At 43.5% G+C, this 26,028-nt stretch overlaps 1 protein-coding gene across 1 annotated transcript; it reads right to left on the minus strand.

The window, feature by feature from the left end:
- On the minus strand, positions 1-26,028 carry MBD3 (methyl-CpG binding domain protein 3). Its single transcript, XM_065422034.1, has 7 exons — positions 25,872-26,028; positions 14,105-14,264; positions 13,666-13,803; positions 10,986-11,076; positions 10,222-10,399; positions 3,332-3,523; positions 1-1,867 (listed from the first exon to the last, which is right to left on the minus strand). The coding sequence occupies exons 1-6, from the start codon at positions 25,979-25,981 to the stop codon at positions 3,337-3,339; spliced, it is 864 nt and encodes a 287-aa protein (XP_065278106.1). The 5' UTR covers positions 25,982-26,028; the 3' UTR covers positions 1-1,867; positions 3,332-3,336.

Here is a 26,028-nt window from a genome sequence, read left to right on the forward strand (position 1 = left end):
CTGCAAGAAACATTTAATTGAACACAATGAGTTACAGGAGGACAGGTTTACAGAATAATAACCATAACAGACTGTTTAAAAATGAAAACAATTCTAACTGGCAGCTGTACCATTGCCAAAGCAATGCCTAGTACAGCAGCAGTAAAATACAAATCCAGCCTTCTTGTAGTACTCCAAATGAGCAACAATCCTGTGGAATTTTTTAAAGGAAAGGGTTAATATAGCATCAGTCACTTTGACATGGGATATTTCTCAACCAACCCAGTGGCTTGAGTAGAACTACTCCCAAAGGTGGTCATTACTTTCCAGGAAATGCCCCTGGGTCTTCACTGTTATTGCTAAACATTCCTATTCGACAGAGGCTCTGGGGAGCTACTTCTGTCCCAAATTTTGGGATACCAGCAACTCATACAACTGGTTAGAGGTGCAATATTTGAATCCATCTTTTATATATTCTCAGCGGACACTTCCAGGCATAAATTATGCATGGATACCCTAAGACAAAAAGAATTTGCAATCAAATGGATATTTTCTTCAATCTATAAACTCAGATCTTCGCTATCTCCTCACTCCACCCTTCCCGGATGATTAATTTTCACCCATCACTAGTTTCCCTCACTACTTGCACAAGAAGAGACTGAGGAATAATTCAAGGTACCCACGGTGAAGCCAAAAAACTTATGAACACATTAAGGCAGGTTTCACATCATTTCACTGTTGGACAAAGAATGCTGGTCACTCCACTGCACATGCAAGTAAGAAAGAGTCAATGCTCAATAAAAAGCATTAGGTTCATTTTTAGATATTAATTATAGAAAAGTCAAAAACTTTTGCCTTTCTTGTTTTAAAAGAGGTCAGAACATTACTGCTTTCACGTGCAGATGTATAGACAAATCTATGGAAATGGACTCCCTTCACTCCACACATACTAAAACAGAGATTGGAGTGCTTGGCACCAGAAAAGAGGAGGAAATTTTCCTCATTGTTGGCCAGAAATGAGTCATACTGTACCTTCTATTTTTAGCTGCGAAGGTGTCTCCAACCAGACTTACACCAAAAGTTGAATATTCATACTACACACTGATATACTTAGCTCTGAAACTCTTAATGAGCTATGTTTGGACACACACAGGCTTCCATGCCAAGTATTGGCAACTAAAGCATTCAATGTGGTGTTGGAACTAATTATAGAAACAGGTTGTCACTGATACAAAACTGATTCATAGAGTGTAACTTTCCAAGCTCATCGCAGCCTGAAGTGGAAGAGGCACCAACTTTTCATCTCTTAGGACTACTCATCAAGTCCTATCTGGTCTTAAGAGGAAAATGAAATTCAGTGACCTGAATTTACATACGGAATGACAATCTACAACATACAGTCTGGTACAAACTGGTAGCCTACAGCAAAGTGGCCAAGGAGTGAAAGAGCATCTCTCTTGCCCTCCGTGTGTGTCAGGTGAGAGAAAAAAATTGTTTCTCTAGGTCACTGTTAAAAAGTACTAAGATAGAAAAGTCTGGAAAAATTTGACCCCATTGTATCATTGACCCATGAATAAGAGGGAATTTGGTTTCAAGTTTTAGCTCTCCCCCCACTTTTGCATTCCTTTATTCCCCTTCACACTTTTGTATTCCCCTGGCCCTTTAGAAAAGAAGGGGGAAGTGTAGTTTAGTTAAGTTCATCTTCAAAAATACCCAGCAATTAATGAGCAATCAGCTTCTCAACTTTTTCCTGAAGTGGACATCAAACATGCTCAAAGGTACAGTTGGATGGTTGGTGCAATTTAGTCTGCAGACACTCTTGGCTTTGTAAATAGTTGTGCTGACCCTGCTGATAGGGTTTAGACTAGGAATTCTTAGATGGAACTCCCTGGAAGAAAGAAGCAGAGAGAAACACTTGGTAAATCATCAGGGACTTTTACATTTTTGTAGTAAGTGGTCTCTTTAAGGATCAGGGCGAGGTCTCATCTAGATCTTCAACACGACTGCCTCTTTGGCCCCAGCTTTTCACCATGGTAGTCTGTTATCTTATCTGGCTGGCTGCTGTTGCTGGAGTGTTTCACCAGAAAGGACCGAAAGGTATGGAGTGCTCAAATAAGGCTACAGTTAATCCAAGTGGCAACACAAGGAAGAGGAGGGAGCCCAAATATAAGACAGCATCTTCCATAGGCCACACAAGTCCCATCATAATGATTAGCCTCCCAAGTATGGAAAAACAAAGGGTCACTCCTGATCCTACATGGCACTCAAATGCAACTGTCACTGCCTCCAAGGGGGGCTTTTTCTTTTTTTCTCTTGTTCATTTTAAGGCTCGTCTTCCTCTAAGTTTTTATTTCTTGCCTAAGAAGCCCACAAGTCGACAGTCTAAGTAACAAAGCCGCAAGGATACTGGCTATCTCATTTCAATGACAGATTACTGGTTGCTTTTCCTGGGATATAACTTAAAATGATCAAACATTAAATAGTCATTGAGTGCTGTTTTTGTCTCAGTGCATAAATTTAACATATGGCTCCTGGCTAGGCTTGTAACAAAGCAATACATCAAGAGAACACAAATAATGTCAGCTTTCTTTCCATAACATGGCTTATTGTGTTTGGGTATTGCAGTGCATATCATACACTAAATGAAGATCCATGAAGTATCTTGGGTTGACACCACATTAAGAGTTGAAGATAAAACCACTGCTTGATTTTTAAAAAATTAATATTAGTTAAAACAGCTGATTATGGAATAAATAGTATTCCTTCAAAATGCACCCACATATCTTGGTTTCAGAGTAGCAGCCGTGTTATAAGTACCAAGTGACAATCTGGGAGAACAAAATCCTCTATTTGATCCAAAGAATAGGTACAGAATAGTCAGTAACAATGCAAGCTCACTCCATATATGTCTCCACCAAAGTATCTCACTCCTGGCCTAGAGGGACCACCTAGCTTCTCTGCTAAGAACATCCAAAGGGGATTAATCTCAGTTGTGATGGTGTTTTGACAGAGACTCCTGTCAATTTAGAATTAAGCCCCCCAAATTACTTTCACATTAACATTAACATTAACATCAATCCCACCCCTCCCTGCCACAACTTCCAGGTCACCATCACCATGCGTGTAGAATTGAGCCTGTGAGATAAGGTTTAAAAACTAAACAACAGCTCAAAGATCCAAACTAAACCTACGTATGTTAAAAGAAGCTCCTACCCCCCTTTAGTGTGCATACTGGAGAAGAATTTAGTGCCAATTTTAAGATTCCCTTTGGATACATTTTCTTCCTCACTACAGTTCTATTCAGTTCAAGCTGAAAGGTGAGAAAGGAGGTAAGAGTCAGAGTTACCATTACCTGGACTATACATTCTCCATCTCCTGGTCATGGTCTTGTTCCTCCTCTTCCTCCTCCCCTTCTTCATCACCCCCTTCCTTCTCTGAAGGAGCTTCCCCATCCCTTGCTATTTCCTCCACATGGGCGAGCATGTCAGCCATCAGTGCTTCCTCCAGCCTCTTCCGCACCTGCTGCACAAGCTCCTCCTGCTTCCTACCAGGAAAGAATGAATACTTGTATTACTTTTCACAGCTGCCAAATTCAAGGGAAGGAGTGCAAATCCCTCAGCTGTGAGGCTGCAGAAGGGTGATGTAGGATGCTACAAAAACAGAGTATTTTAAAATATCACATCATGTTTACATATATTTTAGGTGGAGCTGGTAGCAACACCAAATTTGTCGAACACTTCCCATAATATGACCCTGTTTTCAGTTGGCAAACATTTGGGCTGAAATTTGGCATACCAAGTGTCTGCCTCAGCACAATCCATATGCACAAGAGGTTCAATTAAGGTTTCAAAGGTAACCTTAATTCTGGCATTTGCTAATTTTGCGCGCGCACACACACACACACAAATATTCTCTTGTAAATCTGCACAGATTTATCCAGGAGCCACGTCAATTATTTCTTTAATTCTTTATGCTACTTAGTGTGCATGTCTGCTGCATTAATCACTTGGCAGCTGAACTTCTCAAGTTAGAGGTTGGAATACAATTAGGACACTAAACAGATTAAAGGCAGAAATCAGACCTACCTTAAAATGTTTGCTGGAGAACGTCACCCAATTTAGTTCATTGCAGATATCAAACAATGGGTCAATAAACTTTCTATTTGTGTGGTGCACCAGCAGTTAACTATTCCCAACCCTGTGCCAAGGGAGGACGCAGGTGCACAAAATGTGAACTGGATGGGCCACGTTAATTACTTCCCTGCATGTATGAGATGAAGAGAAGCACAGACGTTTACCAGACAGAAAAGGATGTTAAGGCCCTCTGAGGAGAAATGTGAGATAGGGGAAGAAGCAGTAATAACTGACAGTGACTTTTGAAAGAAGAGGAATGGATTGATTATATTCCAGGTATAAAGAGTCTTATCACAATTTACATTCTGTAACTGCCTTATTTTGCAAAAATCCAACAACTGAGGTATTTGGCATCTTCATTTTACAATACAGCAAACAATGAAGTAAACACCCAAAGGATTTTAACTCTTTGGCTCATCAGACCTAAGACAACATAACTTGACACACATCCCCTTGTACACAAAAAACTGAATCCAGATCCAGAGCCATTCCTCAGAAAGGATATGTACTCATTATCCACAAACATCAGAGAAGAGGCAGCAGGACAATGCCAGAGCTCAGCATAATGAATCTGAGGTATTTTTGCAAATGGAAGTCAGACCCAGAATCTAATGTTTCCTTGACTTTTCAGCACACGACAGGCTTGCACGAGTTTAACTTTCCTCTACTGGGCAAGAGAAGCACATCAGCCAGCCTAGGGACAATTTTAAAAGTGTCTTAGACAAGGACAATTTAATCCTCAAACTTGTTGAATAAAAAAGGTGCTTGTCCCACTATTTTTGTAGCCATACATATAATGGACATGAGTACAAACCAAAGTGCATGGAGTGAACAGCCGAGGATGGCCAGAAGAGGAATTTAATAACAGCAGGGCATAGAGAGGAAAAAGCAATTTCTTCTGCTTTTCAGTGTAACTTACAAGGAAACAAGAGGCCAGTCAGACATACTAGTCAGTCACTGCAGCCAGTATTTAAGTACAGGTCAGAAGCTTGAGTTGTGGAGAAGAATTACATTTCACTCACTTAAACCACATCTGTCACTGTCCATGGCTGCCAAACAAAGGCTAACTATTTATCTTACAATTCTTCTTCTATAAAGATCTTGTAGGATCTCTCACTCCTAGTTTTTAGTCCCTTAGGCCTGAACCTGGCAGAACTTCCCTATTAAAGATTTTTGACTCTAAGGCATCAGAATAGTACAAAGCCATCCCTACTAGTCAGCATGCTCCAGCCCTTCAGAGTACAAATGCTGCCTTCAGAATGTTCCAGTCAGTTCATTGGAATGAGCAAGAAAACATCAGATAAAAATGCACTCCAGAAAAAGGCACCTCAAAAGAAAAGTAACCTCCACATTCTGAGGAGATAGGCAGATGAATGAGAATCCTATACGATATCATCAATGAAGCAGAATTACAAGGCAAGTAATTTTCTCTTTTCTGCAGATACCATTCTATGCAGCAGTCTCACCTCTTAGAGAGCAAGAAGCTTGAGACATGTCCCCAAAAGAAAAAAAGGACTGCAAAGTTGCAACAAGTAGAAATAGCAAAGCCAATGCCAACAGTATAGAAAGGAGAGGTTAACTTACCTTGTACAGTAACTGGAGAATTTGGAGATGTTTTTCTCCTATGGGTGCTCCATATCAGGATGTGCATGCGCCTGTGCGCGCCGGATCGGAGATTCTGTCAGCAGTATTTGTAAGTCCATGGTTACACCCTACACATCCTTGTGCTCCAGCAGAAGGGTACATAGGGAAGGTCAGACCTGTCGCTGTTCCAGTTCCTTCTCAACCATGAAGTCGAGAGAGAATGACTCTGGAGCAGAGGGGAAGGATGGCAGATTGCAGAGCATCCATCGGGACAAAACACCTCAAAAACTCCAGTTACTGTACAAGATGAGTAACCTCTCATTTGAGTTATTGTCCCTGTGGATGTTCCATGACAGGAAGTTCCTGAGCAGTACCCCAATGAATGAGGAGGATGCTGAGGAGAAGAATTCAATAGGGACCATAGAAAAGCATCACTAAAGGCTACGTTAGCTCTAGAAGCATGCACAAGAGCATAGTGCTGGGAAAAAGTGTGCACCAAAGACCAGCTGGCAGCTCTGCAAATGTACAAGATGGGACCTCTCTCTATCCCAAGCTAGGTGCTCTCTCCCTGATATGCTAGAGTAATACATTGTTGTTCTATTGTCCAGCCAAAGGGAACAGGTTTCCCTTCCTCAGTGGTTGGAGAAATCATCCCTTGCTGATGTAATTTTCTCTTAGTGCCATACAGAGAAGGCTTTTTATCTAAGTGGCAAAGAGATCCAGCTTCAGTGTTCCACTGGAGGAAAATACCAGGAATCAATTAGCCTGCAATTATGTTCTCCTTCCTTATCAAGTACATAACTAGGAACATCTTGTGGAATACAACCTACTCTCTCACATGAAGAACTTACTGACAGAGGAGGCACGACCCAGCACTTCCCTGCTGGTGGATGTAAAACATGGTAGCCTGATTGCACCAAAATCGCTTTTTATTTATATCTCAAATCTCGGATGGTCCTTAGTGCTAGAGGACCACCCTCAACTCCCTCTAGAAGAGGCATAATGGCTCCCTGAGTAACCTTCTACAACTTTTCTTTGACCAGTTATTGATTCAGGTCCCCAAGATATAGGATAGGACTGAGCCCAGGACTACCTTTTTGACTATCAACATCTAGAATATATCCTTCTCTCTCTTTTGTCTACTGGAATAGGCTCGATGACCCTCTGCCAAGAGGAATTGGCTTTCCTACAGCACCTCTTCCAAATATTGAACAGCCTGAGACAATTTTTGTAATGGGCAATGGAGTTTTCTGAAAACCTGATCTCGTGGCCCCCAGCAACAATGTTCAGGACCTGTACACCTAAAGTGACTAATGACCCTAGATGGTAAAATAGCTCCCACGCTGCCTCTGGCAGCGAATTCCTGGCAGTCTACTGTCAATAGCAGGCTTGCTAAACACTCTGAACCCTTGCAAAAATCTTTCAGTTTTTAGAGCGCACTAAAAGGGGACTGAAGACCCTTCAACTTCTGATACTGAGGAAGAGGGCTATTCCATTGAACTTCTGTGAAAGATGGTTTTTGAGGTAGGAGTCTTTCCATTCTTTCCTATAAAGCAGTGGTTCTCAAACTTTTGTCCTGGTGACCCTTTTCACACAGCAAGCCTCTGAGTGCGACCCCCCTAATAAATATATAAAAAAGTGTTTTTAATTTAACACCATTATAAATGCTGGAGGCAAAGCGGGGTTTGGGGGTGAAGGCTGACAGTTCACGACCCCCCACGTAATAACCTCATGACCCCCTGAGGGGTCCCAACCCCCTGCTATAAAGGACCTAGGGTGTGAGACAGGCCCAAGAGAATATCAAGTGGTCCTTGTCCTCTTTGCCCTCTGCAAAGAAGCCTCCATCTGCTCACCAAACAAGTTATTCTCTTGTGTAGGTCAGGTTTTCAAACTTTCAAAGGACCTTCTATAGAAACCGGTTATCCACAACCGAGCAAGCATACAGTCATCCCATATTCTGAGGCAGCAGCCCACTCCAAAGACCCTTCCCCAAAGTCAGTCAAACATGATGTCAGGTCAGTTCTACACCCTTATGAACTAGCTTTTTATCTCATGGCATTTTTCTTGAGTAAGAAAACTGCCCAGAGTGGAGGTGTTCTTCCACAGCTCCACCTGAGTTTTTGCCATGAAAGCCTGGTAGTCCACAATGCAAAGGGCTGTAGCCTCCGTCCAAATGAATTTCAATGCTGTAGCTCAGGAATCTGGGGTGCAGCATTATAGGTAAAGAGAAGCTTCCTACTGGACATGGCCCTCTTCCAACACCAATCTTCCATGGAGAGGGTGGAAGACTCAGCCAGAAACATTCCTCTGGGACAGTAGTCCCCAAACTTCTTACCTCATGCCCCCCTTTATCCCTGTTTGCGCCTGCCCCCAGGCACAGGGGGGGCCAGGGCCAGGAACGGAGCTGGGTGGCACTCCCTCCTCGCCCCCATGGGGACTGGACTGGGCCCCGGCCTGGGCCCCCAGCTGTGCCTCCCTCCAAACATTCCTCCATGCCCCCCTAGGGCATGCCCCACATTTTGGGGACCTCTGCTCTGAGAGGATGTAATTTTTTTTTCTGCCTTTGAGACTGAGCTGATGTGCAAGGAGTTTCCCACACCTTTTTCCTTCAGCTGGTTCAAAACAGAGCCATTCCCTACTGCAGGGGCGGGCAAATTTTTTGGCCCGAGGGCCGCATCGGGTTTTGGAAATTGTATGGAGGGCCGGTTAGGGGAGGGGGTTGTGGCCCGGTCCGCATCCCCTATCCGCCACGCCCCCCCCCTCCTCCCGGACTCCTGCCCCATCCAACCACTCCTTCTCCCTGTCCCCCGACTGCCCCCGGAATCCCCTGCCCTTGACTGCCCCCTGCCACCCCATCCAACCCCTCCTCTCATTCCTGATTGCCCCCCAGGGACCCCTGCCCCCATTCAACCCCCGTTCCCCGCCCCGACCAGCACCCCAAACTCCCCTGCCCTCTATCCAAACCCCCCCCCCGCTCCCTGCCCCCTTACCGCGCTCTCTGGAGCACCGGTGGCTGGCGGTGCTACAGCTGCGCTGCCCGGCTGGAGCCAGCCATGCCGTCGCCACCACGCAGCACAGAGCACCGGGTCAGGCCGGGCTCTGCAGCTGTGCTGCCCCAGGAGCTCGCAGCCCGCCGCCCAGAGCATTGCGCCAGCAGCGCAGTGAGCTGAGGCTGTGGGGGAGGGAGAACAGCAGGGGAGGGGCCAGGGGCTAGCCTCCCAGGCCAGGAGGGTCCCGCGGGCTGGATGTGGCCCACGGGCCATAGTTTGCCCACCTCTGCCCTATTGGATGGGAATCCCCAGCACAGATAATTCTCACCACCAGGGGGCCTGCATCACCTTCTACTCTACTACTGCTGCACAGAAGGGTCATCTTAAGGGCTAGGAAAGTCCTGCTAGTTATTATCAGTCTCATACTAAGGAGCTAGGCCTTTGAGTGAGAACCCTGAGAGATGGTATTTTCAGGCAAATGGGATTGCACCTAGCTCTATATTAATTTGAACTGTTTCCTTCTTTAATACAGGCTTTCAGTTTCCAAAGCTGAAAGATCTGCATTTGAAGGAGTTCTGGAGCGAATCACACTTCTCTCTGATCCAATGGGAAAAGATCCAAATTCATCTTACCAGGGCTTGTGTAACCCATATTAACATGCTAATGGGGCTCTTTATCCCCCTCTAGTAGCTAAACAACAACAACAGTTTATGTGTCTACTATTTTTGAGCTAATGGACCTGGTCCTTTAGCTCAAGCAGTCAAAGCTTTTAGAATCAGAGGTCCCTTCAATAACTGAAGATGACTTCTTCGGGGACACTGTTACATTTATACAAAAGGTCAAGAAAAGAAAGAGAAAGTAAGCAACTGCCGGTTTTTAAAATTTTGAGAAAAATCTTACTCCAATGAAAATATTGTTCTGCAGAAATACAAAAAGGGTAATTTGCACACATGCACACCCTTCCCCACCAGAGGCAGCTGCTGCCTTGGAAGATCTGCTATAAATCTACAGTACTGCAGTAAGGATTGCTACTGCCATGCAAACAGGGAAGCATTTTTTCTGAGTAGTGTGTAGCTGGAGTTCAGAGTCAATGTTTTGGTCATGACTTAATATAGCACACACCACTTTCACACAGCATGATTATCTGGGAGCATGAAATTTAGTAGAACTGATGGCTCTGCTCGAAGCTCCCTTGGGCCTGTTCTTTGGCGATTAAAAGTAATAGGTGCCTAGAGAAGAGCAGAAATCTGCAATGTCATCCTCTACCAGGGTGACCAAGTATTTCTTTCCTCAAAAGATGGAAGAGGTAAAATTAACCTAGTCCAAACACAATAGCCAGAGCTAATGTTCTTTTCTTTCGTTTCCTGTGAAATCAAGTTAATTGCTTTAAACTAGTGTGTCAAGTTATCAAATAAACCCATTGAGCCATACTCTTCTATCAGGTATAAGCTTAGCTTTGATAAAAAGGGCATTAACTGTTGTACGCCCAAAAACCATTCCGAAAGCAAAGAACCAGTGACATTTCTTGTTAATACCTAATATCTTCATCCGTCACCATAAATGCTTTGCAGAGCGGCTGCGAGGTGTTTAGCCAAACTCCGGGGTTCTTCTCCACAGCTGCAGAGAGCTGTCCAGTGATGGGCATAGTGCTAGTGTGCAAGGCACTAGCTATAGCAGACAGGAGAGTTTCATCTGTGCAACCAGGTCCAACCCCTAAAGCGAGAAAAATTCTGTAATTTCTACCAACTTAACAGCAATAACTAAAAATAATACAGGCTGCTGCATTCTTTATTTTATAAGTGGCAGAGCTGTGCACTGATACTTTAATAAAAGTCAGCACATTTGTTCTACGCATCCCACATTAAACAGATCCTGCTGACGCAATGGCATAGCAATTCCTTTATATTTTAAAATGGTACACTCATTTTCTTCTTTTTCCCAGGTGTCCTACGCATCCCAGTCTAAGCCTTGAGGACTGTCACTCCATTACAGCTATCCTCCCACAAGGATGGCTGGCTGAAACTTCCTTCGGGACCTATCAAAAGAGTTCCTTAATTAACTTGAGTACAAGAGATGCTGTTGAGTGACATGTCACTTTCTCCTACTGTCCCTCAATGCCCCTCAGGGCTAAGTACACTGAATTTAAGCCTGACCCCAGTCATAGCCAGTTCTTTCTGAAGTTGGGACTTGCCCACAGAGTGCTAAACACCTGACAGCAAGTGGATTAAGCCCACATTATCTTCAAAATATAGCTAATACAACAGTGCTAGGCCTATAGTTAAAAGCTTGATCTAATTACCTTGTAAACCCTTTGGAAGGTCCATTGTTTTCACCAGCTCTTCTGCAATGTCAAAGGCATTCAGTCCACTTAGTTTCTTCTCCCAGAAGAGCTAACAAAGGAAACATTTATTCATTCATGCAAAACAACATAGAAACACACTTGACAACACAACAAAACACCTGCCTGCCATGGCACACTATGGAGCTGAGAACTGGAGTGGATATGTCTGGCGATACTATAAGAGGGGCCCAGATGTGTCTGCAGGGAGGGAATAGTTTGCATTACCATCAGTTAATCAATGAAACAGCTCCAAGGTTGGAAGAACAAATACAATATTTCTGTATTGATTTACTGGCTTTAAAAAAAAGTTGCCCCCTTGCCTCAATTCTGCTATTTCCAATCTTCTTTGCCACTAGGACAGTAAGCTAATATTGGCATCACCTCATTTAAGTGCAAATGGTATGGGGCAGTATTTTTTGGGTAAGTATTCCTTTTGGCTGACTCACCAATCTGCTCTTTAGCAGATTCCAGAGAATTCTTCCCCAGCTTTGCTTCAGAGGTTACTTTTAAAGAAAGAGGGTAGAGCGATTCAAGTCATAGCCAGGATAAAGACTAAATAAAATGACTGCAATAGTTTAATCAACAGATACATCAGCAAAAGTTAACTGTTGCTTTTGGAACAAAGCTTTTCAGTTACAGAAGGCATCGCCCAATCTATCTGGTAAGAAGTGGCAATATTACAGCTGGGTCCATGTTCAAATCACAATCCAGAGACATCAGTGGATAGCTACAGGACTATAGCAATTTGCCTGACTACGCTTGCTTTTTGCTGCAGAACAGTTATTTCATCTAGGCTTTAGGGAACTACAACATGGCATGTAGCCAGCCAAGGACCATACAAATCCACAAGTCTTCCACCCACCTCATACCACAAGACGACCCAAACTGTGACACAGTCGAAATTACTTCTCCTTGATCTTTCACAATAATGCTCTCAGCTTCTAAGTAGCAGAGCAAATCACAGGAGGCAATTTCTAGTCCATAATTTTCAAGTCAAAGGGTTATAAAGCCAGATACTTAAGAGGCCTGGGCATTATTTCCAAAATTAGAATGAAGACTAAGGGTAGCCTGAACAAAGCTAGAATGGAGAAAATGCTATGGGTAAAGCATTAGGAAACTTTGATCTAGCGCTTGCAAGGATTGCTGGATATGTAGTAGAGCAGAGGGCTAGAGATGGATAAGATAGAGTGTGAATAGAAAGATCCACAATGATAATGAGCTTGCACCAGCACTCTCATGTTTAGTTGGGTACGAGATAGTAAATCGGACAAATGCAGGTAGCCTCAAAACCACCTTTATATGTCTTCTGGACAATGCTGTTATAAAAATACAAAGAGAAATGAAGTGGATCAGAACAGACCAGTGTAAAATATGGTTAGAGTCAACAGTGTGGACATGGAAAACACACCCATCATCTTACTTAAAAACACCCATTGAGGGCAGAATTTCTTTTAAATGCATCATAATTCTTACTTCAAGATGATACTTGTGAGGTTAAATAGAAAAGATTTTGAAATTCCTCAACTGTGCAGAAGGAAATTTGAAAAATAAATAAATAAAATTTGATTTTTTTTTTATTAATTACCCCTTTGAGTGTGTGTATATATATATATATATATATATATATATATATATATATATATATATATATATAGTGTAATATACCCACTTTTGCAGTTGTATGTAATGTGTACTGACAATTGGCAGTGTCTGAACTTGATAATGACACTGAGCACCTAGTTTCTAGAGAACTAAACAGATGGACTTACTACAGCAAAGGACTCAATGAAGCTCTGCTGAGGGGACAGGCTGCCAATTCCATGGAACAGGAAAGAAATGAGAATGCCTGCCAGAGACTGTTTCTAACAAATAAGATTTATTTTACCACTATCCACCTCTAACATTACATAATGCCCCTCCCACACACACACACAGTTTTTTGTAGCATCGGCTAGAGGAGATGGAGTTCCTTTGTATGTCTCCTCTAGTTTGCAAATACACAGTATCGTAAGTGAAACTACAACTTGGATTTGGCTGTTAATACTGGCATTCAGGTCATGACCAAGTATTCTAGGAGATGACTGAATTTCTAACCTTAGGGGAGTTAAATGGTCCTGAGACACCAAAGTCACAAAGAGAGGCTGGGGGGGAGGGAAGGGGAGGGGGCTGCAATCTCTGCCATGTGCAACAGACACCAGATAGTGATCTGTACTAGAAGAGTGTGAGCCTTCAGAATTTTGGCCCTATCTAGACTATAAAATACATGACACGGGATCTAATTACAATACAGTTGTCCCTAAAACTGGTTAAACATTGGTCCAATATGTAGGGCAGACCACCAGACCACTTTAACCATGATGAAGCTTAAGATCTGACAAAGGCTGCAGCCCAGTTATAAAACACAGTTAAAGTCATGTCTACACTATATAATGGAATGCTTTTAACAGGGTTAGGAAGTAAGCAACTTGTAACAGGTTCCATGACACTGAAGTCCCCTGCCAACATTTCAAATACAACAAAGTGCCAGTGTACATTTACCCACTGTTATATAGGAGGGTTATCTTTATGCCCCTCAATGATTAACACACATGAAGCTTTCTTAGCTTTGGGAACGAAGCTGCCGCACTGCAAAGCTCACCTGGCGGGGCTGATCCACAGCTTTCTGGGGATCACTCTTCACTTTGTTGCTGGGATGATTTGTGATCTTAGTGACAGGCTGCTTGAAGATTGAGGCTGTCTGTCGGACAGGGAGTGCGGTGTTTAAGTCAGGTTTACCCTAAAGATTCAAAACAAAAAAAAGAAAAGAAAAAACATTTTTGCCATAGCAAAGTCCAACTCAACACTCTTATTAATGAAAATATTTGTGAATCAGTTTTAATTAGACCAGATCTACCTACCAGTATGTCTAGTACCCAGATATCATGACATCTGTCTCATACAACTCCCACATACAAGCATTAATTCAAAGGCTAAATCTGTGTGTGAAGTTCTCAAAACAATATCCCAAAACCAACAGTAATACACCAAAAACTCAAACAGATGGAGAGGGGAAACCTTGCACTGTAACTTATTCTTACTTTGGCTTGGTTAGAACAGTCATAGCGCATCCTCTGTCTGTTCTTATTCATCTTACTCATCAGCATTTTGCCTGTGCGAAAGTCAAAAGTGCTCAAGTCCATGGAGCTCCCCAGGTAACGGGCCAGCTGAGGCTTGCTTCGGAACTTCTTCCCACTTGGGCTGAGAAAAACACAGAGGGAACAGAGAGAGAAATTAAACTTCCTGAGCTCTGGCTGATACCAATGTTAGTTTCACTACCCCAAAAATAAATAAATTAATTAAAAAGCACTAGATTATTCCCTTTGTGACAGGAAGAGAGGATACTGGACATCCAAGAGTAACTCACTCCTCACTCTATATGGATATGGCCTAGTAGTAGACTCATCTTCTCCCTCTTACAGTTAACTGTGGAAGGGAGAGCGGAAGAACATGTTAACCTGTTCTATACATCAATGGCCAAATTCAGTTCACGTTTACAGGAGGCACCCAAATTATACCAGGACCAAACCTGATCTTGAACATTCTGCTTCCAACTCATTACCCACTGGTTCATGCAAAAGTATGTCAGCTTCCAAGTATTAGTTTTCATGAAACTGTTACATTAGAACAGCAGCATGATCTTCACAGCACAATTCTTTTTTTCTTCTTTGTGACTCAAACAGTTTTAATAATAAACTTCTGATTTCAGTTTGATTCTTATCTTCACAATAAAGTATTATGGAACAGGTTAGGAGCCAAGAAAATAAGAAGCTAACAATCTGTAAAGGGAAAAAGTAAAAAAAAAAAAAAAAAAAAAAAACCCACACCTTTCATTTTAATTAACAATAGAACAAATCAAAACTTTGAAAGACACTGCATTAAAGATGCACTTTTAAATGTTTGATTTTATGTGATGGACAACAGCCAGGCAAGTGTGCATCCATTGGCCCAACTGCTTTCTTGTTTTTTATATAAAACAAACTTATGGTTGTAATGAGTTACTAAACAATGGGCTGGGTTCGCCTCAATTATAATGGTGAAAATCAGAAGTAAACCCACTGAAGTCAACAGAGCTATACCAATGCGAAATTGTGAGAAACAAGAAGTTTTGAAAAGAAAGTCATTTCCATGTAGCATTGTCCATTACAAAAATACATACAGCTCATCATTCAGTAGACTTCTCACATTTATTCCCCAGCATCCTTATCACCAGTAGCAATCAAAACCTTAGTTTCCCCTCTAGCCAGGTGGAGGACAATACCACATATGGAGTCACCAACTGCATACACAGGCAATTTACATCTTCAGCCCATTTACACGCCTAGTAACACCCAACCCCCACATCGCTCAGACTCAGTGCAACAAAGCTAATATGCTAGCATGCATGTTTACAGCTTATAAAGGGCAGGTAACTTTTTCATGCACATATTTCTATGAAATAAAAAGATCAGCAGTGCTAGAAACAAATCTCTCAGTCATATTATCCAGGTATCAAGCTTACCTTCTCTCACTAGCCTGGCAGTATACTCAATCCTGGATCTATTTGGACCAAACCTTCAGCGCTTGAAAGCTCTTCACACTCTTCTGTTATTCCTGGAAAGATTCCACTTACACTAAAATCTAAATTGGCGTTTGCAGAACAGATTTCAGTGGCGGTTATCCAATCCCCTTTGTATCAGATGACATCCCAGCTTTCCTGGAGAACCTGAGGCACTTTTGTCCATTTAAATTGAACCACTACAAGGAGAAGAATGGCCTTGAGTGCTAGACGCAGTGCACAAGACTCCAAGACACTGATGTGCATATTGAACTTTCTCGTGTCCCATAGGCTACACACTGACAGTCTATCCAGATGAAACACTCAGTCGACAGTTGATGAACATGACTAGCACCAATTTCTGCAGAATCCAGGGTTGAAAGCCATCCTGTTTGGGACTATTAGGATCATCAAACTTTAGTCCCTTGAGCTTTGTCAGGACCATTTCCACGAGACAGATTGGTGAAAAGTCACAATCCATTGATGGAGAAACCATTCTTGTTAACACCGCTTTTCTTAGTGGTATGAAAACAGGTAGCTTCTTGTTCAGCTGAGTGTGAAGACAGCTACCTACCTCTGGTGCCCCTGAATGTATTACGTTCTGGTCTGCCACTCTCTCATCTATTCAGGAGGATCTGTAACAGACTGATTCAGTCTATGATCATGTTCTCTTTCCCTACCAAGTATAATATGAATATCTTGTGGAACAGGGACAGAACCTCACACTTCCATATCTGCAGAGGTTCCCAACATAGGAGTCATGACCCAGTGCCTCCTTATTTTTGTGGAACAAGCTGACTCAAGTTACCAAGCCCATCTTTTGGAATCCCAGATCTCTGAAAGTCCTGCACATGTACGTGACCATTCTCATCTTCAAAACATTGATTTGCATCTACTGTTCATGGAGACACCAAGCTTTGTGGGTATGGAGTTCCTCTCCATAGGCTTCCCATCTCAAGATAGCAACCATGGACACATCTATCATATGGGCAAAAAGTTTCTAAGTCCACTTCTAATTGCATAATGCCACTATACCCAGAGATCATCCATTACCCAATATGATGCAAGATCTCTGGGGATGCTTTTTCCCCTTTTTTCCAATGCAACTAGCAAAATATTTTAAGCCAGGCATGTCAACAAATGGTAACTGTAGCTATTATCTGTAATACAGCACACAAAGAGTCATGCTCCCAAGAAGAAATGAATCGACTGGACTAGTTGGCAATTGATGACAGTTTGCCCCATATTAAAAAAAAGTCTGCTAGGAGAGCGTGGTAATTCTCAATCCCAAAGCTACCTACCTTAGGTACTATGCCGTTTAAAAATGCCCTAAATGCTAAAATTTCAGATGACTATGTCTAGCAGCCTCATTTTTCAAAAAATTAAGAATTATTTTATTTAGAAGAGGACTTAGTTTGTCTGACTTATACCTGGTGTATGCTACAGAAACTAAGAGTTCAGTAATGGAGGCTGCAAAGACTCATACATCCACTTGAGACACATACAGCAAGTTATCTGTTTTTCTAACAATAGGAGGAACAGAAGATGGTCTAAATCACAAATCTTAAGGTTTGGGTTTTTTTAAAATCACTAACATTATTACTTTTTTGTCTCAACTATAAGCTATCAAAAAGGCTCAAACGTTTTTGCTAATTTGAGATTTTAATTAACAGAATTTGGGATCTCCAAGGTTTCTACTAAATGGTTAAGCATCTCTTGAAAATCTATATTTGTCAGGATCAATTGATGTAGGAGTCCAGCAATGCAGGAATAAAATGATCTCTAAGCAGAGTCATCTTCACATTGGAAAGACACCTTCTATTTATCAATATCATCCTCTCAAGGGTCTTCTTTCAGGGCAACCAAAGAGGAAAAACCCCTTCTCAGTGGAGAAATTAACTTCCTTGCATCTTTTAAGGGAGAAGGATCTGAAGAAATGAGAACCTCAGTCACATGACTAACAGAAGCAGCAAAAACAGACCAACTAGTCATAGCCCACAGACTCTAGAAAAGGCAACGAGTAAAAGAAATCCCACAGAGAACAAGATGGAATAAACAGATCTACCCCCTGAAAATCCTGGAAAGCTAGGGCCAACATGAGTGAGAAAGCCACTATGTCCAGTCTAGAAGTCTCGCAAAAGACTCATGAAAACAAGAATACAAGAGGCATCCTTTGTCCCAGTCCAGATGGAACAAGGCTGACCCCAAAGACTCTTGGAACAGAGTCTTTGCAGTCAATGAAGTCAAAACAGATAACTCTCAACCTGTGGAGAATCTCTGGCAGGGTCATTCCCCCCATGGATCCATAAGCTCTCAACTGTCAGATGCAAAGCAAGAAAACACTAGACCATGTCAAAACAGTGAACATCCCTTCTGGTGTTGGGCATAGGCAGAACCAAGGCAATTTAAGTGAAATAGCCTCATGAAATTTAATGTCAGCCACCCTGAATTCTTCTCTCTATGTCTCTTGCAATCTTTAGGATCTGACTGATGGGAATGAAAATAAGCCAGCCTTTTTTCCTCCTGCCTGACAGCCTCCAAAATAAAGATGGAAGAGTCAGCAGCATAACCCCCTGCTTTTATCAGAGTTCTCAGCAATAGGGGCAATTGTTCACAAGTCAAATATATCACAAATCTTACAGAAGGACCAGTTTGAACCAAAAGTCTCAGATCCAGTGGTCTTGCTTGCGGCACACTGACTTCTCTGGAAGGAGTTTCAGCTTGTTTTCTTGATCCCAACATGCTTGAAGAGTAAAGGCTGAGTATGTTTGAAAAAGTAATCTTCCCATCTTAAAAAGGGGTGTTCCATAACAGATTTTAGCACTGAAGGCTTTGTACTGTTTGAAACTAGACTTTGTGCCTGCACCAGCCATAATGGAGCTTGACAGTCTCTCATCTGAACTTTTAGCTGGGGCACTAATTGGCACAACCTGCGCTGGAACCTGCCACTTCAAGAGAGGCGAGAGCCTCATTTGGTGTTATCCATCAGAAGCTACTGCTAAAGAGATCTGAGACATGAGAGGAACAAAAATACCAAAGTTAGCAAGAGAGCTGACTAACTGAACGTATTATGGGGCTGGCTGAGACTCCAAAGAATCAAGTATGCATCAGATGTATTGAACAATATCCTGTGCCAAGGACACAATACCTAGCACCTGCTCCAACTTATTTTAAGTAGAAACCTGAAGAGTGAAGCAATTTCTACTCACAACAGAAAGTAGCCTATAAAAGCATCCTAAAACAGTTCTGAAGATGCCTCTTTGCCAAATCCCCAGAGGTGAAGATATTGGGCTTGGTCCAAAGTGCTAAAAAGGCATCTAAGTGCTGAAAAAAAAACTTTTATTCTGACTATATGACTTGAAAACAAAAAAAGGATACTGTACCTACTTTCTTGCTTGAAGAGCACTGAAAGATCAGAGCCAGCGGTGTAACAGTTGGAAGCCAATGAGAAGCTCATTCACTAACCACAATCAGAAAGTAACTGGTGGAGGCCTCAGAGATTCTTGTAGCTGGAGCATGCTCAGTAGGACACAGCCCTTGAGACAGCCTACAGGCACCTCAGAGGGTCAAAAAAACCCTAAGCACTAGTGGAGTTTTCCACTTGACTTGCTCTGGAGGCATGAGACTCAGGAGTGGTAATTCTGTGTTTATGGAATCTATAAAGAAAAAAACTTGTGCGTCTTTACAAAGTGTGTCATCACAAAGCAGCCAAAAAAGGCATAGTTTTCCCCTTCCCCTTTGCAGCTCACCAAAAAATTCAAGATTCTCCAAGCATTAATGTTTTTGAAACCAAACAAATTGGAAGCATCCCAAACAAAGGGGCAACAATTATACACATTTTGATATGACGTTTTAAGAAGTTTGGAAATATCTCTTCCTGAAAAAGTTACAGTATCAGCAAGTAACTTGCCATAATACTGTGATAATTAATTTGTAGATGGGCTTCTCGGCACTTTACCAACTACTAAAAAGAAAGGAATTGCAAAGGGACAAATGATTTTTTATGCTTGTCCATCAAAAGGTATATCACATTATCTGCTTCCATGGCTTGCCTCAGCACTAACAAAAACAGAAAAAGGGCAGCATTTTTCCAGAAACAGAAAGTCTCATTAGCTATTCACAGACTTTCTGGGTGCAGATTACAATGAATGCATCACAGCCTATTCAACGGTCAGCAACTGCCAGGTGCCTGCTCTATATGTGCAGCTCATCCTTTGTTTCATTCTCATTACATTCTTAAGAAGAGAACTGACTGCAAGCTCAAACTCATTCCCATTCCCTTCCACCTCTCCTGTTAAGCAAGTTTCCTCCTCTCCTCCTTTCCCCTTTAAGCATATACAGTACCAAACAGAGATTCATAGAACTTGATTGAAATGCAAAGGACACAGCTTGCCTGCTTTTTAAGGAAATGGGAGACCGGAACTTGGGTGCAAACTGTGACCAGATGCATCTGCTAAAGCCTCACACACACACCCGACCTGAGAAACAGAAAGCCACAAAAATGATTTTATTTACACCGCGTGTTACAATACATAAAATGCTTCTTTCCTCCTCTTGCACTTGCTGCATTACAACTTGTCATCCTCAGACTGTGCATTCAAGTTCTTTAGTATATACAGTCAAAGTCATTATCTCTTGCAGCAGTTGTATGTTTGTGAACACGACGTTCTGAGCACTCAGCTCACTAGGTGTTGTATGCCACCTCCCTGGCACATTCATCCCTAGTAGTAGGCATCACTCTTGCTAGCTAAAAGTGGCTGCTCAGTACTCCCCTATATCTCTGCCTTCCAGCACACTCCACCTCTGAAGGTATATTTCATTTGGTAAGACGACTCATAAATTGCAGTGGGTACTGGGTGACCCCTATTCTCCAGCTTCCCCTGTCCCTAACAACACATTCGTCTACAGTAATAAATATCATCACTGGCTACAGAGACAACTGGGTACAATGGTTACGTGCCCCACACCTGCCTCTTCCACAATTCCTCCCACGCCTAATGCTCCCTCAGGGCTCCCTTCTCTAACTGCACACCACTAGTAGCTCAGTTCAGTAGTAGTTAACTCCCCTCCCCCTCATGCTAGGACATTCACCTATAGTAACAGGTATAACCTTTTCCAGTTCACTACTGAGAATACCCACAGCCCCTCATGGATTTAATGACACATTCTCCTATGTTCTGTATGTATATATATCTCCTTACTATATGTTCTATTCTAAGTATCTGAAGAAGTGGGCTGTAGCCCACGAAAGTTTATGCTCAAATAAATGTGTTAGTCTCTAAAAGTGCCACAAGTACTCCTGTTCTTTATTCTCCTATGGACATTTCTCTTCTGCTCAGTGCACTGGCGCCCCCTACATGGCCAAGCTCCTACAGTCACATATCCTATAGTAAAACTGTAACGCACTCTTGCTAGCAGATCCATGCAGTGGGTGCCCCCTGCTCCTTAGTAATAGGCCTCATTCTGACCAATGACTTCATGTAGCTTGAACCCCCTGCACTCAAATAACCCATAGGGCACATTCACCCAGGCTTTAACAAGTTACTATACACCCATTAGCCTACAGATAAATAAAAAAAGATGAGGGGCAGATCTGTAGCAGGGTAGTGAACTAAAGAAGCCAAGTCCACTTTTATAAGAGCTCTTGTGAGACCTATTTACAGTGGAATAACTGGAGAGCATGGTTCACGTGTGACATTATAAGAGCCTCACTTTGGGAGTGAAGGGCTACCAGAGTTTTTGCCTAGAGAGGTATTTCTCAGAAGAATTACACCAAAAGTATATCTCCTCCCCCCTGCCCCCCCATTGGGTTGATTTTTTGTGTTTGTTTATAGGAACGTTGGTTGGTGCACTGTGGAGGCAAGAAACCCCAAATAAATTAATGTTATGGGGCTGACAGATACAGAATTGTTTGGGGAATGCCTTTCTAGACAAAACTCTTAAAAGGAAATGCTTCTGAGGAATCTCTCTCGTAACAAAACTGATCACTCTCTCTCTTCCTGGACTCCAAAGTGAGACTTTTATAATTGCAGGCAGTGCCTGAAACCATTTGCAGGTGAACCATTCCCTGCTCTCAATATTACTTTGCTCCATTTAGGCCCCAAAAGAGCTCTTACAAAAGTGGACACAGCTGCTCTCTCAGTTCTTTTATTTTCTGAAGTCACTACTCTGTCACAAGCCACACCCTGGTGAGAAACCCAGCCCCCACACAACTGGCTGCTGGGAAGTGGGAGGTTGCTGCTAGAATTCCATCCATGAAACATGCTTAGGGGAGAGCCTAATTTCCAACCAGACTTTGACTAGTAATGTCAGACACCCAATCCCAGGCTTACTCTGGAGAGTGGAATGCATTTTTCTGACCCCTCTCCCCCCCACACAAACAGATTCACCTTCTGCAAAAGGGAAACTTTTATGTAAAGAGTTAATTTCTAACTCGTGATTACAGAGAAAACTTTCCAAAGACAAAACTACTGTACAATCCTCTTATCCTGAAGAGCACTTCAGAGATGTACTAACTGCCACCACCATTCAAATCAGTTGAGTGTTAATTCTTAAGTCTAATGATGGCACAAAGAGCTTGTATTCCAATCATTTTGGTGCACAATTGAATATCTAACTTCCATGAACAATTACTGGAACTATACATATACAATATACATATTGTGAACACACAAATTGTCAGCTAAACAAATGTCAGAAAATGCAGAGGTGTTAAAAGTGACATGAGTATTTTCCCCCACACTGTGGGCTGGTTTACATTAGAAAATGAAATCGACTCAGTTACTCAATTAACAGGGGCAGTCAAAAAAGCTAACGGAGTGTTTAGGAAACGAGTAGATATTAAGACAGAAAATATAATGCCTCTATATAAATCCATGATATGCCCACATCTTGCACACTGCATACAATCTGGTCACCCCATCTCAAAAAAGATATACTGGAATTGGAAAAGGTACAGAGAGGGCAACAAAATCGATTAGGATTATGGAACAGCTTCCATGTGAGGAACGATTAATGAGACTGGGACTTTTCAACTAGGAAAAGAGACGACTAAGGGGGAATATGATAGAGGTCTATAAAATCTTGACTAGTGTGGAGAAAGTGAATATGGAAATGTTATTTACTCCTTCACATAACACAAGAACTAGGAGTCAACCAATGAAATGAATAGGCAGCAGGTTTAAAACAAACAAAAGGAAGTACTTCTTCACCCAACGCATGGTCAACCTGTGGAACTCTTTGCAAGGGGATGTTGTGAAGGCCAAAACTATTACAGGATTCAAAAAAGAACTAGGTAAGTTCCTGGAGAATAGCTCCATCAATGACTATTAGCCAGGATGGGCAGGGATACAACATCATGCTCTGAATGTCCCTAGCCTCTGTTTGCCAGAAGCTGGGAGTGGATGACAGGGGATGGATCATTTGATGATTGCCTGTTCTGTTCATTCCCTCTGAAGTACCAGGCATTGGCCACTGTCGGAAAACAGGATACTGGGCTGGCCGGACCACTGGTCTAACCCAGTATGGCCACTCTTATGTTGCTCAGGCCCAGGGCTGTGAAAAATCCACACCCCTGAGCAACATAGTTAAGTGGACCTAAGCCCCCGTATATGCAGCACTAGGTCAAAGGAAGAATTCTTCTGTTAATCTAGCTATGCTGATGGGAGAACACCTTTCACTGGAGCAGGAATTATCCACACTGAAGTGCTATAGCAGTGCAGCTGCAGCGCTGTAGTGTTTCAAGTGCAGACAAGTCCCAGGGCTCTCTCTCACTACAGCTGGGGTGGGCAAACTACGGCCTGGGGGCTGCATCTGGCCCTCCAGATGTTTTAATCCAGCCCTCGAGCTCCTGCTAGGGTGCGGGGTCCGGGGCTTGCCCCGCTCCAGCCAGGGAGTGAGATCAGCTTTCCCCACTCCGCGTGGCTCCCAGAAGCAGCAGCACATCCCCCTTTTGGCTCTTATGCGTAGGGGCAGCCAGGGGGCTCTGCACGCTGCCCTTGCGCCAAGCGCTGCCCCCACAGCTCCCGCTGGCTGGGAACCATGGCCAATGGGAGCTGCAGGGGTGGCACCTGCGGACACAGCAGCGTGCAGAGCCACCTGGCCGGCCTTTACATAGGAGCCGGAGGGGGGGACCATGCCGCTGCTTCTGGGAGCTGCTTGAGGTAAGCACTGCCCAGAGCCTGCACCCCTGGGCCTCTCCCACACCCCAACCCCCTGCCCTGATCCCCCTCCCACCCTCCGAACCCCTCGGTCCCAGTCCAGAGCACCCTCCCGCACCCTGAACTCCTCATTTCTGGCCCCACCCCAGAGCCCTCACCCCCCAGCCGGAGCCCTCACCCCCTTCCGCACCCCAACCCCTAATTTCATGAGCATTCATGGCTCGCCATACAATTTCCATACCCAGATGTGGTCCTCGGGCCAAAAAGTTTGCCCACCCTTGCACTATAGGTACTACAGTGCTGCAGCTATAGTGCCATAATGTAGACACTTCCTACAATGGTGGAAGGGGTTTTTCCATCGCTGTAGTTAATCCAACTCTCTGAGAGGCAGTAGCTAAGTCTAGACCGGGAGTTAGGTCAGCAGTGCGTTTTTTTCCACAACCCTAAGAAACACAGTTAGGATGACCTAAATTTGAAGTATAGACCTGGCCTTAGTAATGCAGAATGCAACAGTAACTAAAAGTTTAGTTATTGCATAAAAGTCGTATTATACCTTCTATCTTTTGCAAATTGACATATCTGGAAAATTCATTGTAGACAAATGGTATATGGCTTTAATTTTGTAGGCCCAGCCCTCAGGCTCCTGAACTCCTCGGTATATCTCACACATTTTGAGCAGCAAACTCAAACTACTAAAAATAGGTCTTTCTTTCTCTTGCAGAAACTATGAGCAACAATAGAAGGGCTGACATTTTCAATCTATATACTCAGGAAGATGACATTGCATTGATTTATACTCAGTCTAAGTTTGAAAGGTCTCTTCTTAGCCATAATGGTTAGATTTTAAAACTGAAACCTATGATTTTGCAGAAGTTGATGGTGTACATCTCCTTACCCTTCAGGGCCAAAATTCCTATCTGCCGGCTCAGTGCAGTAGGTGAACTCATGCTGCACTCCTCCAGCTCTGCACAACACCCTCCCTGCCCCGCACAGCTATTCCACTACAACTATCAGACATCATCTTGGCAGGTTTGGCAGGTCCTGGGAGCAGTGGTACTGCCTTTTGTGAATTCCTTGTGGGCACTATGTTCCACCCACAGACATGTGACACATACAACTACATTAATATACATGATTCTGGCAGAGTGGGCAGCTCATCCATACCACATGCTTCCCCCAACAGCACATTCACTGATGGTAATAGATTAATAGATTCCATGCTAACAGAGCAGGTTGAGGCCTCCCCCCCCCCCCCCCCCAGGACCCTATAGCACATTCATCTTTAGTAACAGACATCACGGAAGCAGGGCAAATGGTTTCTGACAACCCCCCCCCGCCGCCCATAGATCCCATAACAGGCTTGCCTACAGAAATAGATATCACTGTGACAGGGCATGTAGCCCCTCCCCGGACACAATGGCCCACTCTGCAACCACTCTACAGCATATTCACATATAGCAACTGATAACACCATCAGCATCGCCTTAAGATCCCATATTCTTCATGCAGCATCCACCTCCATGGCACAGTTCCCTACAGTGACAGGCATTAGTAGGTCAGCCTTTCTTCCCCCTACTCTCCCAACTCAGTGGGCTCTAACAGCACATGCACCTATAGCAAGCTATTACTCTGGACCCCGTGGCTCCCTGTGGCACATTAACCTAAGGTAACAGACAGCAGTGCAGAAAAAGGGTATTGGGGGGCTGCCCACCCAGCCACACTGGTGTCTATTACTACAGAAAAATGTGCCATCTGCTACCTATAACAACGTGGTAGGGTGGGTGCCCAACCCCAGAGCACGTTGACTTATAGTAACAGAGATCGCTGGTAGGGCAGATGCTTCCCCCCATACCCTCCATAGTACATTCACCTATAGTAATAGATATAGGTGGACCAGGGAGGACAGGCTCGCTGTACCCCTCAGGCCCTACAGCACCTATAGTAACAGACATGTGACGGGGCAGGGGTTCCCCCCAGACCACCTACTGTACCTTCACGCATTGCAACAGACATCGGAGGGCAGCTCCCGGGCCCCATAGCACATTCACCTAGAGTAACGCATGGCTGCGGCAGGGCGGGCGGCCCCCCATGGCCCCCCCATGGCACATTCACCTATAGTAATAGACATCACTCTTGCCGGCTGAGAGCCCCGACTTTCTGGTCACTTCTTCCCTTTTCCATCCCTGCGGGAGGGCTGAGCACTCCCACCTCTTCCGCTCCATCTCCGCCGGGGCTCGGCCTGCGATCGCTCCCTCCTCGCTCCGCCGTG

The sequence above is a fragment of the Emys orbicularis genome, chromosome 24, assembly GCF_028017835.1.
Source record: "Emys orbicularis isolate rEmyOrb1 chromosome 24, rEmyOrb1.hap1, whole genome shotgun sequence".
Taxonomy (NCBI): domain Eukaryota; kingdom Metazoa; phylum Chordata; order Testudines; family Emydidae; genus Emys; species Emys orbicularis.